Source organism: Seriola lalandi, unplaced genomic scaffold, assembly GCF_002814215.2.
Source record: "Seriola lalandi dorsalis isolate HSWRI2012SDOR001 ecotype SW California unplaced genomic scaffold, Sedor1 jcf7180002054955, whole genome shotgun sequence".
Classification (NCBI taxonomy): Eukaryota; Metazoa; Chordata; class Actinopteri; order Carangiformes; family Carangidae; genus Seriola; species Seriola lalandi.
In genome coordinates, this window is record NW_019525506.1 from 413,857 (window position 1) to 433,443 (window position 19,587).

Below are 19,587 nucleotides of genomic sequence, written 5' to 3' on the forward strand. Positions count from 1 at the left end.
CCACACACACACACACACACACACACACACACACACACACACACACACACACGTACATACACAGAGCGTTAACACCTCCCCCTCTCTCCCTCCCAGCACCTGTCCATCAGCACCTTCACATTCATCTTACGCTGCGTCTCCATCCATATTCATAGTGAACCACACTCCAGTGTTAAGTGTCTGTCAGAGCCTCACAGTCATTACACACACACACACACACACACACACACACACACACACACACACACACACACACACTCAGTGACTGCAGGACAAAAGACAAGTGTGTGCAGAAGGTGCCGGATGATTTACAACCTCAAGTGTTCTCTAAGTGACTCCAGCTCGACAGAGCGTCGACATCAGTGGAAAAAATATTTTAATCACTACTTCAGTATTTCTCAATTATTCAAGATCAACCCGAGTATTTAAAGTTAATTGATACAAGCATCAAGACCGATCACCGCGGCTCGACTCTGCTGTCCCGTTTCAAATGTCCTTCAGATGCGTCGTCCTTTACCTGGTCAGTGACGGATCCAACATGATCCTTCATGGTCCAACATATCCCAAGATTCATTGCACACCCGTAACGAAAGCAAACAACATCGACATATGACTACACTTTTAAATCTATGTGTTGTGTTTCAGCTCATCTCAACAGCTAACTGTTAAAAGCTTTTGTGAAAAAGAAGTTACGCGTTGTTAAGGTTGCTAGGCGACAGGAGAGGAGCGGAACCATGACAGAGGTCAGAGGTCAAGATCGTTTCACAGTGTCTCGTACACAACGATCATCAGTACACATCATGTCTGCATGTTTAATATACATAAATCTTTTGGAAGACTGGGGCTCCATAATGAGCAGTTCACTGACATTCATCATTCAGGATTTTGCCATTTTTCCATTTCCAGAAATGGAAAAATGAGCAGCACAGGTTGGAGGATGTGGTGAGTATCTCCAAACACACCTGTAAACACCTGTAGATACTGGTGAAAGACACCAGGGAAAGATGTGTGGAACATCTGGCGCATCTGGTCTGAAAGAGTTTCCTCTGAAACTTTGTCAAGTTCAGTAAACGTCTTCTTTTCCTCCGGCTGCGGGAATATTAAAGGTCAGGACTGTCGGCTCTCATTTTAATTCAGTTTGTTGACAGACGAAACAAAATGAAGCGCATTCTCAAAGAACAGCTGACTGAGCTGGACTTAAAGCGAAACGCAGCTTTATAATAGAGACATAAGGTTTGTTATAATAGATGTCACCAAGTGTCACAGTTTCATTTTCAATTCATCTGTGAGACATTACTGCTCGGAGGCTCTGGGGAGGCGGAGAGCCCTCCTCATCTCTCGTCAGCGTGGAGGTGTGAAGTGGCTCCGACTCCCAGTGTGTCATCAGCGTGACACCAGGGCTCAGTCCCATCTACTGCCTATTAGCAGAGAGAGAGCTCAGCCAATCAAACGGCGTTTGAGACTTCCTGTATTCATGAGTGGAGCCAGCACGCCGTCTGATTACTTATGTTGAAGAAAATTCCCCCAAGTCCTTAGTTTCAAGTTTGCTGTAGTGATGCAAGGAGATGCAGGATACGGTGAGCCAACTGACACAGAGCGGGTCTGAGGCAGTAGACTGACCCAGAGTGAAGGGCAGGGGGCAGTTATACAGTTCAAGACAATGGGATGTAGTCTTTGTAAAATGTAATACATACCTTAGGCTAGGTGACAATCCTTCGTCAGTACAAATAACTCAGCTACTTGAACTAACAGAGTACTCGCCTTTGAAACACTTAAGTATTCAAACGTACATTTCACTTTATGTCAACACATTGTTGTATTGTTACAGGGTATTGACAGAACCTAATGACTCTGATGCAGCTGACTGAATGTCTTGATTCACTGTAGAATCTGTAGAATAAAGTTTGTAGAATGTTCTACAAAGACTGTAGTAATAGTTATAAAACAACTGATTCAACAAAAGGACAGTCATATCTGGAATAAGACAAACATCTGATACTGCGACATGCTTTCTAGAGTTGGACAGCAAATTTTGTAGGTAGTGATATATTTTGTGTTAAACGCTGCAAACATTTAAAAGCTAATGGAATCTTAATTTAATTTAAATTCCAAATGGACTTGAAGCATCTTCCGCCTCATCTTTATCTGGCATAGCCGTCGTTAGGACAGTGCCAGGTTCAAACTGAGCTGCTCAAACATGCAGCAACATAACATGACTGACAGTGTAGAAGTTTAACTGTCATTGCTTTGTTTTCTTTTGTTAGTTTGATGCAATGAACACATTGTATGATCTATCACACTTTAGAAAACAAGAGAAGAGTCATTCATTGACTAAAAGCTCTACTTCAAAGTAAGAGTACTTCATAAAGATGTAGTAGAGTCAAAGGTACACTATTTGTCTTTTAAGTGTAGTGGAGTAAAAGTCAGAAGTTTCTGAAACAATAATGTTTAAGTAAAGTAAAAATACTGGAAAATATACTTAAGTACAGTACTGAAATACATGTACTTTGTTACTGTCCACCACTATGTGGGACCATGACTCTGAGAAGAGGAGCTTAGGACATCAGATCTGTAAGTTGCAAGTGTTGTTCCAATTAGCTTACAAGGTAGAGGTTGTGTTTCTACTGGTTCAGGTCTGGAGGAAATATAAGTAACAGGTTTGTAAGATGAGTTATAGTTTTGGGTAAATTTAACCAATATTTGACAAAGAATTAAAACGAATCCAAATGTAATCATCAGAACTTTGTCTTTTCTTCTTCCCTCCTCCTTTAATCGTCTCACAACCGCTCACATTTCTCTCGTGACCCTTTGGAGGGGCCCGACCCAAGGTTGGGACTAAACTAAAAACTAAATGACCATATGTAAAGTAATTACATCAGAAACATCAGTATTAACAATCTCATACACTGTACAATGATAAATCAGTCACGTTTTACTGAAGTATTTTTGATACTTTACATTTTACTGATAATACCGTTGTATTTTTACTTCCTTATTTTTAATGGAGTGGAGTCTTTTTACATTGTTGTACTGTGAAGACCTCCATCTCCCCACCGCCACCGTCTTTGGTTTGTTTCTGTTGGTAGAAGTGAAACTGTCGTTTCCAGGCGGCACAAACTCCTTTGATTTAAAACTGTGTTTGCAGATTCTTGAAACTTGTTTGTGTTTTCAGCCGAGTGAGATTTCTACCCACAAATCAGTTGTAGGAAATATTATAGGAAACAAAACAGAGGCTCATATCTTCAATTTCTTTATTTATTTCATTTGATGGAGCAAAATTCCCAGTTCATGTCTTTTGCTACCAAATCAGTTGTTGCTCTCCCGCCCTGAATCTGTCCAGAAACGACACACATCAGACGGATCTTTAATCATCAAATATTGTCTATGAATAAAATAATAATAAAAAATAGCGATAGATGTACTGATAAGATTAAATAAAGTGGCCATAAACAGTCAGAGAGCAGCTGCTGAACACGGTGAAGCATTTAGCTGCTAAAGACACAGACGTTTCCTTCATATCAACATAAAAGCTAAAAGTGAGTTTCTCTCTTCCTTTAGTCCTCGACTGGAGGATGACGGATCCTAACCACCCCATGAACGCTCTGATGCGTCTGAACCAGATCCACCCGGGTCTTCAGTACCGCCTGCTGTCCCAGTCCGGCCCGGTCCACGCTCCGGTCTTCACCATGTCCGTGGAGATCCAGGGAACCACGTACCAGGCCACCGGGAACTCCAAGAGGACCGCCAAGCTCCAAGTAGCCCTCAAGGTATTTACAGAGTTTAAAGAATTGAAAGACTCAGTGAAATCTGACACAGTTCTGACTGACATCGTTTCATCTTTTCTTCATCAGTATAAAACTGTATTAAAAAAGTAGATTTCATGACGTTCTGAGATGAGAACTGAAGTGCAGAACGTCTTCGTAACAAATACAAAGAAGGAGAGAAACAAAGCGAGAGTGTCACATCCACGCTCTCACACTCCTCCATCATTCATACACTCATCCTGTTGTAAGTCCCTGCAGACACACAGGTGAAAACACCGTGGAGACACGTGATTGGATGATGCTCCTGAGTAAATATGACATGTTTTTTTAAAAAAAAATTTTATTTAAAATTTAAGCACAAACTTTAAAGGCACAAATCAATTAAACATTTTCTGCATACAGTATTAAAGAGAAGGAAAACAAGAGCAGACTCAACCATGAGACGAGAGCTGGGAGGGAGGGTTTTAATCAAACGGCATAAACACATCTAATAAATGAAAGTTTTATTCCTGTCCTTCATACGTTGAAAAGATATTTCAAATAGATTTAATTCATTCTTCCAGATGTTCATTTGGAGCTCATGAATAACATCAGAAAAATGAAATAAAATGATTTAGCAGAAAATCCAAGTAGTTCTCTTTCATTGACGCTCGAGCTTTAACAGACGCAGAACTCCTGCTCAGATTCACACCGGAGGGAAAGATGTTGTTCAGGATCCACTGGAGGATTTATCCTGATGAAATCTTTTATGCAGAAAGTTGCTGCTGGATCGATTCAGGATTTTAAAGCTTTGACTTTAGCTGAGACAAATATTTTCTCTGCTCCTTCGTCCCCGTGCTCTCATACAACATTTCTTTTCAGCTGATTCGGTTCAAGTTCTGTTGACAAAACATCTCTAATAAACTCGTTACGTTCAAACCTTCAATACAGAGACGCCTCATAACTAAAACAATAATAGACTGCACCAGAAACTAATGAATAAGTTCAATGGGGAATTGGGTTTTATTACTTTATTTTGTTCTCTAAATGAACAGATTAAATTGATCACACAAATCTCCTCAGTGTAATAAGTTTCCAAACTAACTTCCCATTATTAGTAAAGCTAAAACAATTAGTCAGTTAGTTTTTGACTGTTGATCAGACAAACAGACTCTGGGAAACTGATTGTTGTGATTGGTTTATTACTTTTTGTCCAAAACCACTGATCACAAAAATAATCAGCAGATTAATCAATAATGATAATAACGCTTCGTTATGCTAACAGGTCTCAGACTCGGACTTCTGCTGTAGTTTGTCAGCGAGACGTTTAAAGACGTGAAATGAACAGAACGTTTTCTTTTTGTGAAAAATATTTTATTGAAGTCCGACTGCTCACACTGTCTCTGTTTCACACACATTTTTTCCTTCAGTTACACGTTCACACTCCCAGTACAGCCAGTCCTTGTGCTGTTGATGGTGTTGATGGTGTTCATGGCGTTGATGGCGTTGATGGCCACTTCACTGCCTCACTACAGCAGCAGTGAGGTGGTCGACTGCCTTGCTCATGGACGGCTGAGTCACACATGATGACTTTTCTAATCAGACGAATGTTCAAATCTTTATTGTAAGGTAATGAAACGTGTGTGTGTGTGTGTGTGTGTGTGTGTGTGTGTGTGTGTGTGTGTGTGTGTGTGTGTGTGGTCTCAGGCGCTGCAGGCTCTGGGCTACGTGCTCAGCAGCGACGGAGACGTGGACTCTCTGAGCGCTGACGAGAAGTCAGATGGCGAAGGCAAGAACGACAGGATGTCGACCAGCTCCAGCTCCACCTCCATCACCTCCTCCACAGACGCACAGGAGGTGGGGAACACACACTCACACACACACACAGACACACACACACACACACACACACTCACACACACACACAGACACACACACACACACACATACACACATACACACACACACACACACACACAGGGATTATTAACAAGTACACATGAGGTTCAGACTGATGCACAGACGGACAGTGGCTACAAACCTGTGAAGTGATGGAGATTCCTCACTATTCACAGCAGCACTTAAACACATCAGTGAGGTCAATTATGAAAGTGTCATCCTGCCAAAACAACCTGGACCCTGAACTGAAGTCATCTGGGAAAATATTTGATGACATTTGGATCGTTCCCACAGAAGTTTAATGGACTGATTATAAGTTACTATCAGCCAAGTTCATGTAATGTCATGGAGGAGGGGTTTTAGAAACCTTTGAATGGGGGGGGGGGCAGAACAGGGCAACAATCAATGCATATTATTAGTAGTTAATGCAGTGTAACACCAAATAAACAACTTTAAATATTCTTATATCAACAAATATCAATAAACAGCTGCTGTTTGTAACATATGAATGAGACTCAAAACAAAATGGCCGCACACTGGTCCTGTCCACACAACTGGAAAGATAAAATGTTACCTCGAGAACCAATTGGTTTATATGTGTTAGAATTAAGAGGAGTTATTGTACATGAGATAAATGAAAACTTGAACCTGTTGCACCTCATATCTGTGACCAGAGAACGTGAGACCCGTGTGTCTGATTCTCTGTCTGTCTGCAGTCCAGAGCTCCAGGTCCGATCCTGACGGCGGGAGGTAAAAACCCGGTGATGGAGCTGAACGAGAAACGCCGCGGCCTCAAATACGAGCTGATATCAGAGAGCGGCAACAGCTACGACAAACGCTTTATCATAGAGGTACGAGAGCACGCACGCACATGCACACGCTCACTACTGCGTTTCATAGATTTCCTGTCTTCCTTTCAGAAGGTCTTATTAGAAATTGATGAGGGAAGGAGCTCGTTTGATGTTCGACTCCTCTGCGCTTCCTGCATTTCAAAAGTCTTTACACTTCTTATGAATGCCAGAGAAGACGCCGAACATGAAACAAATTTCATCCAATAAAATCAGCCTGAATCACTGAAGTTTATTTGGTTTTTACGGCTGAATTTTATTGTGGTGTTTTAGCCTGATAACCCGAATCTAACATCCTGAGTGACAAAACATTGTGTAATCTGATTCTGACATATGTTCTACTGAGAAACAGAAACAAAGATGTCTTATAGCCCCTGACTCCTCAGTGAGAACACGTCATATCTTTGTGTGGTGTGACAGGTGGAGGTGGACAAGCAGGTTTTCCGGGGGACGGGTCCCAATAAGAAAGTGGCCAAAGCCAGCGCCGCGCTGGCTGCCCTGAACAGCCTGTTCTCCGGCTCCAAGTCAACGACCAACAAGAAGAAACGGCCCAACCCTCCAGTGAGTGAATTAAACTGCTCCTGTAGTCAGCCTTAAGTGATCCATCATGTACAGTTGCTGATGTGTATTGAATTGAATTGAATTGAATTGAATTGAAGGCCTTTATTGTCATTGTAAGCTCTGCATACAATTAAATGTAGAGCATTGCTCCTTAATTGGTACATATGAATAAATCAACACAATAATACACAAAATAATTACAAAATTAAGATAAATCAAGGGCATAGGTTTGCTTATGGACATGTCCCTACCAATATTTTGGGAGGACATGTTTAATTCCTAAGTATACTAAGACATTGTTATGACATTTTTGATGCCTTACTATACTATGACATTTTTCATGCCTTACTATATTATGATAGTTTTATGACATTTTTAATGCCTTACTATACTATGACGTTTTTATGACATTTTTAATGCTTATTATAGATATATTAATTACATTTTCATTCCTTACTATACTATGACATTTTTGATGGCTTGCTATACTATGACAGTTTTCTGACATTTTTAATGCCTTACTATACTTTGACATTTACTATACTATGACATTTTTGATGGCTTGCTATACTATGACAGTTTTCTGACATTTTTAATGCCTTACTATACTAAGACGTTTTTGGCATTTTTCTGCGATGCTATACTTAAACGTTTTTTGGCATTTTTCTGCCTAATTATATTACTTTGTCTCATTCCTTGCCATACTAAGAGGTTTTTATGACCTTTTATGCATTAATATACTATGATATTTTTTTGACATTTTATGCCATACTATACTTAGATGTTTTTTGGCATTTTTATGCCTCATTATATTATTTCGTCTAATGACTCACCATACTATGACGTTTTTATGACCTTTTATGCATTAATATACTATGATATTTTTTTGACATTTTATGCCTTAATATACTATGATATTTTTTTAACATTTTTATGCCATACTATAACTTTGACGTTTTGTGGCATTTTTATGCCTCATTATATTATTTCATCTAATGATTCACATACTATGACGTTTTTATGACCTTTCATGCCTTAATATACTATGATATTTTTTTGACATTTTATGCCATACTATACTATGACGTTTTTGGCCTTTTTCTGCGATGCTATACTTAAACGTTTTTTGGCATTTTTATGCCTAATTATATTATTTCGTCTAATGACTCACCATATTATGACGTTTTTATGACCTTTTATGCATTAATATACTATGATATTTTTTTTGACAGTTTATGCCTTACTATACTGTCTTGTTTGATGCCTGACCATACTATGACGTTTTTATGACATTTTATGCCATACTATACTATGACATTCTTGGGCATTTTTCTGCAATACTATACTTAGATGTTTTTTGGCATTTTTATGCCTAATTATATTATTTCGTCTAATGACTCACCATACTATGACATTTTTATGACCTTTCATGCCTTAATATACTATAATATTTTTTTAACATTTTATGCCATACTATAACTTTGACGTTTTGTGGCATTTTTATGCATCATTATATTATTTCGTCTCATACCTTCACATACTATGACGTTTTTGGCATTTTTCTGCGATGCTATATTTAAACGTTTTTTGGCATTTTTATGCCTAATTATATTATTTCGTCTCATACATTCACATACTATGACGTTTTTATGACCTTTCATGCCTTAATATACTATGATATTTTTTTGACATTTTATGCCATACTATACTATGACATTCTTGGGCATTTTTCTGCAAAACTATACTTAGATGTTTTTTGGCATTTTTATGCCTAATTATATTACTTTGTCTCATTCCTTGCCATACTAAGAAGTTTTTATGACCTTTTATGCATTAATATACTATGATATTTTTTTGACATTTTATGCCATACTATACTATGACGTTTTTGGCATTTTTCTGCGATACTATACATAAACGTTTTTTGGCATTTTTATGCCTAATTATATTATTTTGTCTAATGACTCACCATATTATGACGTTTTAATGACCTTTTATGCCTTAATATACTATGATATTTTTTTGACATTTTATGCCATACTACACTATGACGTTTTTGGCATTTTTCTGCGATACTATACATAAACGTTTTTTGGCATTTTTCTGCGATACTATACATAAACGTTTTTTGGCATTTTTATGCCTAATTATATTATTTCGTCTAATGACTCACCATACTATGACATTTTTATGACCTTTCATGCCTTAATATACTATGATATTTTTTTAACATTTTATGCCATACTATAACTTTGACGTTTTGTGGCATTTTTATGCCTCATTATATTATTTCGTCTCATACCTTCACATACTATGACGTTTTTATGACCTTTCATGCCTTAATATACTATGATATTTTTTTGACATTTTATGCCATACTATACTATGACGTTTTTGGCATTTTTCTGCGATGCTATATTTAAACGTTTTTTGGCATTTTTATGCCTAATTATATTATTTCGTCTAATGACTCACCATACTATGACGTTTTTATGACCTTTCATGCCTTAATATACTATGATATTTTTTTGACAGTTTATGCCATACTATACTGTCTTGTTTGATGCCTAACATACTATGACATTTTTTTGACATTTTATGCCATACTATACTATGACGTTTTTGGCATTTTTCTGCGATATTATACTTAAACATTTTTTGGCATTTTTATACCTCATTATATTACTTTCTCATTCCTTGCCATGCTAAGAACTTTTTATGACCTCTTATGCATTAATATACTATGATATTTTTTTGACATTTTATGCCATACTATAACTTTGACGTTTTTTGGCATTTTTATGCCTCATTATATTATTTCGTCTCATACCTTCACATACTATGACGTTTTTATGACCTTTCATGCCTTAATATACTATGATATTTTTTTGACATTTTATGCCATACAATACTATGACATTCTTGGGCATTTTTCTGCAAAACTATACTTAGATGTTTTTTGGCATTTTTATGCCTAATTATATTACTTTGTCTCATTCCTTGCCATACTAAGAAGTTTTTATGACCTTTTATGCATTAATATACTATGATATTTTTTTGACATTTTATGCCATACTATATACTATGACGTTTTTGGCATTTTTCTGCGATACTATACATAAACGTTTTTTGGCATTTTTATGCCTAATTATATTACTTTGTCTCATTCCTTGCCATACTAAGAAGATTTTAATGACCTTTTATGCCTTAATATACTATGATGTATTTTTGTATGACTTGTGTTATGGCCCAGCTCTGAGACCATAGCTAATAAGGAAAACATGGAAAACAAAGGAATTTTATTTAACAGTCATTCTTGTTGTTCTTACAAAGATAACAAAAGAAACAGAAAATCAAGACTCCAACATAAGATCATGTGGTGCAAAGAGGGAGCCTCCTTAGTGTCGGGATGGGGCAGTCCTGTATAATCTAGGTGGAAGACGGTGGCCAACTGCCTTCACTTCCTCGATGGCCTCCAGCTCCACCCACCTAGGAACCTACATGAACACAGAACACAACGAAACACACACACAAGCCCTGATAGAGGCCCTGGGGCCGTCACACTTACTATAGTATAATTTTTTAATGAAATTTTTGATGCTTTACTATTGAATTCAATTCAATTCTATTTGCATAGCACCAAATCATAATGTACATTATCTCATGGCACTTTACAAGGTATGGTCAAGACCTTATTTATTTCTAGAGAGAAACCCAACAGTTCCTAGAAAGAGCAAGCACTGTTCAACAGGAGTGAGGAAAACCACTGACAGCAGTATACACCGTTGATTGTTAATTCTAACAGTGAAAATAAGAAGTTATACCAATAGGTAACAGGGTTATCATATCTGCTGTTAATCGTTACAGTGGAAATAATCATACTAATAGTAATGTTGAGTGTCGTCATGGCAGATCTGGATCCTGCTCCTCCAAAAAAAAAAGATACCTGCAGAATGAGGACAGAGAAAGAGACAAAGAGAGGAGAAGCACAAACTATGGGAGAGAAAAAATTGAAAATTGGTGACATGAAGTAATAAGATATAAATGGAGAGAGACAGCTTTAGGACAGTTTTAAGCCTGATCTTAAATGTAGATATGGTCTCTGCCTCCTGAACCCAGATAATAAAGAATTCTGCAGTCTAGTCTAGAGGTAACAAATGCATGGACTAGTTTTTCCGCAACCTTTTAATGACAGGATGTTTCTAATTTTCATAATGTTGTGCAGGTGGAAGAAGGCTGTCCTAGAAACTTGTTTTATGTGTGAAGTAAAAGATGAGGTCAAAAATGACCCCAAGGTAATGCCATATATATATATATAACATTTAGACAACATTTAAAAGTCAAGCTCTTTGTTTTGGAGGTGTGGCGGAGTTGTTGCATCCCTACAAATGTTGAGACCAAACCTACGCCCAACAAAATATGTATAAACATTGTCGACAAATGTCGAGGTATGTGTTGGTATTGCACATGAGTAGATGACAGTGTGGGATGAATAACAGTTGGTTGATGATTATTGCAGTGTTCAGTGCATTAACGGCCTTGGGGAAGAAACTGTCTCTGAGTCTGGAGGTGTCTGTATCTGTGTGTGTTTGTGTTGTGCAGCCAAAGCGACCTGTGGCCTCAGTGCTGACCCTCCCGGCCCTCGCTGCCAGACCTCCACGCGTCCCCGTCATCCCCCGAGCTCCCTACATCAGCACCCCAGCCACACATGGATACATCCCCCCAGGTGAGTCACAGATACATATATATATATATACTGTATATATAGTAGAGAGATGTTTTCATATGTAAGTTATAAGCAAAAGACGGAGGGGAGGGAAACACATATGATTAAAAAATGAATTCTACCGTTTTATTCCATAAAAGTTTGCAGTAAAAAAACAATTGATCACTGTTTCGCACGTGAGCAGCAATACAAGCTCATGTTCATAAACGCTGAACTGACAGCTGTGTGACACCCTGTAGTTTTACTTTGGTAAAGGCTGGAGATTAACTGGAGAAATGTCAGTTTTGCTGGATTTATTATCTGAGGGCTCCACATTCACAACATCAGATAACTTTAAGAAGACGCAAATTTAGGGTTATTGGTTAGTTTTGATTGGTTATTAGCCTAAGGGTGGAGTTTAACAATTTAGTGTCTCAAGTATAAACCTGTTTTCACTGGTCCTGTACAGACAGCTCACACTGGAGAAGCTGGAGGCTTAAAAAATTATTAAAATTACTGTTGAATTGGGACTAATCACTGCAGCTGCGGATGATGCACATAGAATCGTCTGATTGAACAGTTGATGTTTTCTGTTATCATACTTTGTCTTTCTCCTCCCAGGTTTTGGTGCTCCTTATGGCTACAGCCCTGCAGGCGCCCTCCCAGCCTACGGTAAGATCAATGTCCTCTCTAACTGATAAACAATAATCCATCCATTAAATCTTCATCGCTACATCCCAACATTTGAGTTCTTTTTTTTCCTTTTTCTTTGCTTTTCTTCAGGTTTTCCCTCCAGAATGCCCTCAGTAGTTGTCCCAGTCATCAGAGTCCCCACAGCATACCCCGTCACCAACCTCTACCCCTATTAGGACTGTCCCTCACCCACCTCACAGGAAGTCACTTGTTAAAGGAATATCCTGACTTTGACTGTGTGTTCACACTCCAACACTGACATTTTTTGGAAGCTTTTCATCAGTACCATTGTTGTGAACTATGTTCCCTCTGGGCTGCAGCAGCTAGATTAAATTGGCCATTACAAAGCTGTGCAGCAGCGTTATTAATTTACTTTGACAAATAAGCTCTTTGATCATCAAACCGTTATGCAAAGAAAAACTGAGTTCAGCATTCAGTGAGCTGCACTGTGTGAAAGACGGGTCAGGTAAATATTACACAGTAGGGATCTGAACATCTCCTCGAGGTGATGGAAATCTACTATAGGGAACTAATTAACCACCTACAATACAAGACCCTCCAAACTTTAACTCCACTGTACCTGAAACACCAACCACACGGCAACTTCAAATATCTATGAGCAAATAAACAAACTCTGTTGGGAACTAGAAAAAAACAACTACATCATATCCATTGTAGGGAACTAAATAAATATCTTGTGTCAGGAGCTAAACATGTTCGGTACAAAGTACAAATCCACTGTAAGTAACTGACAATACTTTGTTTGGAACTAAAGAAACACCTGCCATATCCAGACTACTAAAATACAATCCAAGTAATTATAAAATGTAAGAAGTTAAATATGTTTTATGTACAGAATCTCAAACATTAAAATATTCACTGCAAAAGCTAATCATCCTCAGTGGGATCTAAGTAAAGATTCATAGCAGGGAACTTAAAAAAACAAACTACCATACACTATCAAAATATAGAAAGTAGGGAACTTAACATCTTCTGTAGGGAACTAAAGAAACATGTACTTTGGAAATATCTACCATACAACTCAACACACTGGATAGATAGATAGATAGATAGTGAGCCTAGGGAACTTAATAAACAGTTACTAAATATGAGATGCAGGAAATTGAAATAATATCCACTATAAGGAACCAAACATCCTCTTGTGGAATTAGAGCCAACTAAATATGCCCTGCAGGAAACTCACATAACCATTGTAGGGAACTAAAGATCAACAACTAACCATCTACAAACAATATATACAATGTAGGAACTAAAGAAATGTGTAACATTCACAATACTAAATACACAAAGTAGTAAATTAGGGAACTAAAGAAACAAACTAACCATATGCCAACAGCATATACAATGCAGGAAACTAACGAAAACCCACCATAGCAAAATAAAACCCGTCACTACAGGGAACTAAACTGATCAGAGAGCTTCTTTGACAAAATCTTACTTATTCCTTTAACAATCACTCATGGATGTGAACGTTGTTTTGTATCTTAATTTTCCTTTGTTTTCTAATGATGTTTTAAGATAAAGTAAAAAAAACAGGTTTACAATAATCGGTTGCACTGAGACCTTTTCCTTTTGTTTGGATATTGAATGTCCGGGTTTACAGTCACTGTTGAGTATGAGCCATTTTGTGTTGAGTTAAATAACTTTCTTTTCAGAGAGATTTTATTTTGACCTGTTTGTAGGTAATATTCTTTTTAAATAAATGAATATTTTTGTCAACAGTTGAGTAACTTGTGGTTCGTAATGTTTTCTGTTTTTTTATGATTTCTTTTCCTGACTGACATTTATATTCAGTTAACCTTTACAGTTAGTTAAACCTCTCTTGTAGATAACTCACCTTGATTTATTTCTGTTAAAAGTTATTTTACAATGTTTGTGGAGTATTAAAGGAGCTATTTGTAAGTTTTGCTGTTGCTACATAGCTAACGTTAGCATTAGCAGCTGGTCACTCACCAGTCTAGAAGAAACATTGAGAGTTCAGCATCAAACTTCATTCTTTTACTCACCAACAGCTGTCTCCAGAGGTGGAAAACAACACCAATGTTAACTCTATCATCATCTATCATGTCTTTTCCTCTACTTAAGATAGCATGCTAACTGGCTAGCCTAATTAACCATCTCGTCACTTTTCAATAGCGACTCTCTGTAGCCTCCAATCTGCCCTGAAGACGTAGCGCTGCACAGAAGGCGTATTATAACCTCTTGCCTTGTAAACGCAGTGATGGCCCGAAGCTCCTATCGAGCAACAATCACCACTACACACTCAACAAGAAACCACGATCAGTGGCAGAGAAAAACGTACAAATAGCCCCTTTAAGTTATGTTTGTATCATATTTTACAGCCTGAATCACTGACATTAACTCCATTCCCCTTGTTAATTTATGTGCAGTGATTTCTTACCCACTCTCACTTATTATTTTAGTTTTTAAAATAAATCAACCTCATTCCTGATCCATAACCCCGGTACAGAAAGACATCAACACACTCTCTCACTTCACATGTCCACTGAGAAGCTGCTCATTATTTCTAACAATAGCTGTAATAATGTTGTACTCACCAAATGAGTCCAGAGACCAGAGCAGTCAGACGATCAGACGGGACAAAGTCAAACTGCAGCTCTGAAGGAGAAAACAGAGGCGGGATGGTGAAGATCATCACAGTTTACAGACCGACTTCCATGTTCAACTTTAACCTGACATACTTACCCAAGCTGTGCACAGTGTTCCTGTGCAGTTAGGGGATTCTCACTGTCAGTTTGAACTCCATATACAGTGGGTTAGATACTTGTTTTGAAACTTTCCCTACATGACTTCTTAGTGATGTCATACTTCCAGATCTCATTAGTTACTTTGGTGAAGTCAGTGTTATTGTTACGAAACCAAAACCATCCCTGAAGTTAAAGCTGTTCTCGCCTCTTTCACATGCACTCAGGTAACCGGGTTATAGATTGCTTTTCTGCAGAAACACGATTTATGAAACATGATGTAAACAAGAAGTCCAACCTTTAACAGTTAACATCTGAACTGAGCAACTAAAAACAACATGGGGAGAGTGGGAAACAGCATCATGTATCAGTAACACAGTTAAAATGAGTCGCCGTGGTTCCAAGAAAATCTGATTATTCATCAGATGTAAACACATCTTCTGCTTTCCTGTGTAACCCGAGTACCTCGAGTTCCAGTGAGCACCGACATGTACCACAGAGAAATAACTTAGTGGTTCTGCTGCAGCTCCTGTTGTCCTTGATAGAGGCTGCACTAAATCTACTTACCCCACACCCCGACCTTTAAGAATCCTGGAGCTGCTAGACCTTCGATGGAGGATGTAATCTGCTCTCTAATTATCCTCCAGTGATCATGTGGTCGAAGCTCTCCCTCCACGGTCAAGAAATACTAACTGCTAATGATTTGTGCTGCTGTTAACCCCGGCTGTTGTGTCTCCTGTCTGTAGGTGGCCTGTACATCGACAGTGCCTATTACCAGCCGCAGACCATAGCCACACCTATAATCATCCACCTGGGCCCTCAGGATCTTTTCTGACCCCGATGATGTACCGAGACCACATCCGGCAACAGACTCGACCTCCTGTTTAATCCCTCACCCTTATTAAACTCTGTCAGCGCCTCTCAATTACTGCAGCACTGCTCCCCTCCCCTCCCCTCCCCTCCTCCGGGTTTCTCCTTCCACACGAGACAAAGCAGCAATATTGAAAGCAATATGGAAGAGAAAACACCTCGGGCGACGCTCCTGCCGAGTCCGGGTCGGGTCTAAGCGAGGACGAGGCCGCAGCCGAGCCTTTGTTTTACCCAGCTCGCTCAGAAAACGTCAATAAAACACAAAGCAATACTTCTTCTGCCTTCGGGAATCTCAACGTGTTCCAGAGCGACTTGACTCGAGTCTCAAACGCTGTTTCAGACGATCACACGACAATGTGACCTACTGTATGTAAATACTATATTTACTACACTGTATATATGGATGTTTGTGAGTTTTGAATATATATATATATATAAACATGTTAATATGTTTGAATATGTAAAACCCCCCGACGGGTAAAGAAACATATTTATAATATATCTCTGAATGTAAATACAGTAGTGACTGAAGTAGCTTTGTACTGAAAGCACTCTCAGATATGATATCTATAAATATTAAGAGTTAAATACATTTTACAAATTGTCTATAACAATGTCTACAACACTGTATTGGTATGTTGATGGTATATAATCCCAAATTAAACATTATTGCATATATTAGACTTAAGTAGTAATTTTCCAATCCAAAGCATCAAGATTAAAATAAGTAATTTGACAAAAACTAATTTATAAACGATTTTAAATCATGTTAAAAAGGACGTTTGTCATCATCTGTTCTCTGCTGTTACACATCAGTGTGGGAGGGGTCACAAGATGATTAACAGAATATTTCTGCTACACAAAATCATTTTTCACACTTTCTTCCAATGGTTTTTTGTTTTTGTTTTTTTCAACTGGATCATTTTACCTGGAAAATTTTTCAAATATAAGAAGGAAAAAAAGAATCCCTCTTTAGCTGTAGTAGTTTTAGTACCTGGAATAAGTTAAAACAGTTGTATTTGTTCCTGGAAGACAAGGTGCAGGGCTTTAGAAACGTGTTAGCAGTCGAACATTATAACTGTTCTCATATTTACGGCTTTTATTCGCCTCTATTCCTTTATTATGATATATGTCAAGATATAAAGCTTCAGCACATCCCTGACAAATGATTTGATTTAAAGAAGGATAAAGTTTCATGAGGCAGAACCACATGTAACGACCCGTCCAGATGTTTCTGCTGGCACAAGTGTCCAAAGCAATATTCAACTCAGGAACCACAGGAATGCAAACTTAATCTGATTATGACAACTGACAGAAATGCTTCTGCGCTTTGACAGGATGTGAACGCCACTGTAACTTCCCTTAATGTTTAAATGGTGATGGATGTCTCAGTGAGGGGAGAGTGTCGGGTCAGATTAAGGTCCTGTACATCAAGGACATGACCTCTGACGGTACGGAAGTTCATTAATGACGAAAAGTGCACGAAAAGTACAAAAGTTTTGCTGTAATTTATCTGCAACAAGACACATTCTGTGACTGTGTGATTTAACAATCTAACCTCAGTCTTTTTAAAAATGAATCCCCTTTTCCACTGGTCAGAAAACTGGCTAAGACTCGCCAACATCAGGCTTTTGTCAGCAAAAGTAAAAGGGAACAATCAGTATTCACACCCGGGTCAAATGACTCTGCAGCAGACGTGGGTATTTTATTGGCTCTAATCGGCATTGACGTAAACACAACACCCTTCTGATTCACTCAGCTGACCTGCGGCTGTGGCGTAACACAGTGCTGTTTTCACGGGAAGATAAGGCGCTGAAATATTCTACATGAAGCGTACATTTAAACGGATATTGGATTTTGACAAAGACATAAACCACTGAAAAATAAGCAAATGTGGAACCTCTGAAGATTCGCATTTTTTGCTCGTTGTCGATCAATTTTCGGTCCATTGACTAATCAAGTATCAGATCTAAAACCACTGAGCTTCTGCTGTGAATTTAACAAACTGTTTCTGCCGCTCTTCAGTCTTGATTAACCGCTCAGATATGTTTATTTCGTGCAGGTTTTGTCGTTTCTGAACTTCCATACCAACAGCTCCGTCAGTTTGATCTGATCCGTCTGAAATCAGGATTCTTGTCTTTACTGTGTGAAATCAGAAATGCTTTTCTGATTCGTAACAGTCATGCAAAAGATTGCAAATTTAAAAAAAAAAAAGAAAAAAGAAAAAGAGGCAGAATGCAAGTTTGAGAAGTGTGTGTGTGTGTGTGTGTGTGTGTGTGTGGTGTTTGTTCCTAACCTCGTCTTCATCCGGGTGGGTGTTCCTCCAGACACGCTCGGCTGCTGCAGAGCTAATTACATCTGAGCTAACAGAGAGAGAGAGAGAGAGAGAGAGAGAGAGAGAGAGAGAGATGTCCGATTACACACGGCCACAATCCAATAACAGCCCAAAACAAGACCTTTAAACCAGCTGTTTGTACGAGAGGAAACGTCTGTTTGTGACTCTGCAGGACGTCCTTTTGTTTCCACTTTGTCACTGACGTTCCTCAAACGCCACCTCGGTGCTACACGACATCACAGGAGACTAAAGACACACTCCACATTTTTATTTCCCACCCCCCACCACTGATTGTCTAGGTAACGTCCAGGTTATTTTTCCTGCCAGCGGAGGAAAATAAAAACTGTCCATCAGTCAGAGTGATGATGTTTCTACCTGTTGGTTTATGACTAGAATATTTATTTCTGTCTATCAAATAAACCTTCACTTCTCCTAAAGGCAGCGATGTGTTTTGGCCTGAATATTGTTTTGTCTGCATCGCCTCAGTCGCCTGTAATCATGTCTTCACTGTCAGGTGACAAGCTCGAGTTCTCAGGGATTTACAGAGATGAAATGACGAACAAATCTACAAACAACATTTTATTAAAAACACCTGAGTGTGGTGAATCCTAAAATCTTCTATTCCTGCTTTAAATGCTCAGCAGTTGATGTGTGAGGACACAAGGTTCCCACCTGTCAATAGTAACATCACTTTAATCTACAGTTTCCATCTGCACCAGAGAGGTCACAGGTCACGGTCTTCTGGAGCGACTGTTAATAACATCAAGCATCAGTCAATCAGCAGGTCAAAGGACACGTGAGCAAAAAAAGTCTAAACGTTCATTTCCGACATCTAAACTCAAGGTCCACTTAGTCTGGACTCGGAACAAAGTGGCAATTAGCTTAAATTAATTGATTTAAAATAATTGGTATCAGAGCCAAAGACAGGTGCCAGAGCTACTTTACTATCAGTATCGCTCTGGCATGGTTTGTCCACCAGAGAGCGCTGTGACTTAGTGTACCAGTCAGTAATCATCTACCACAGGACGCTCCTTCAGTGTGTCATCTTCATCCCGTCCCCTCCCGCACCGGAGTGCCCCAAGGATCGGTGCTGGGACCCCCTCCACAACCTCAGGACAACCCAGTACACCACCCAGCTCCTGGTCCTGGCCGTGGTTCTCTCCCTTCACACAGTGAAACCCTGACAGATGTCCCAGAATGCAGCTGG

The 19,587-nt window shown here is 38.7% G+C and overlaps 1 protein-coding gene across 2 annotated transcripts in view; it reads left to right on the top strand.

Annotated features, from left to right (window-relative positions):
* LOC111645696 (spermatid perinuclear RNA-binding protein-like) overlaps positions 1-18,414 on the top strand; it is an 84,262-nt gene extending 65,848 nt beyond the window's left edge. Inside the window, exons 12-18 of one of the 2 annotated variants that reach the window (XM_023394995.2) lie at positions 3,559-3,767; positions 5,451-5,600; positions 6,359-6,493; positions 6,911-7,051; positions 11,654-11,777; positions 12,378-12,428; positions 15,922-18,414. In XM_023394995.2, the coding sequence (XP_023250763.1) occupies positions 3,559-3,767; positions 5,451-5,600; positions 6,359-6,493; positions 6,911-7,051; positions 11,654-11,777; positions 12,378-12,428; positions 15,922-16,010 (899 nt within the window). In that variant the 3' untranslated portion in view covers positions 16,011-18,414. Of the gene's footprint in view, positions 1-3,558; positions 3,768-5,450; positions 5,601-6,358; positions 6,494-6,910; positions 7,052-11,653; positions 11,778-12,377; positions 12,429-12,539; positions 14,190-15,921 lie in introns of those variants that run through there. The other variant, XM_023394996.2, reaches the window with a different exon arrangement.
* The last annotated feature ends 1,173 nt before the right edge of the window (positions 18,415-19,587 follow it).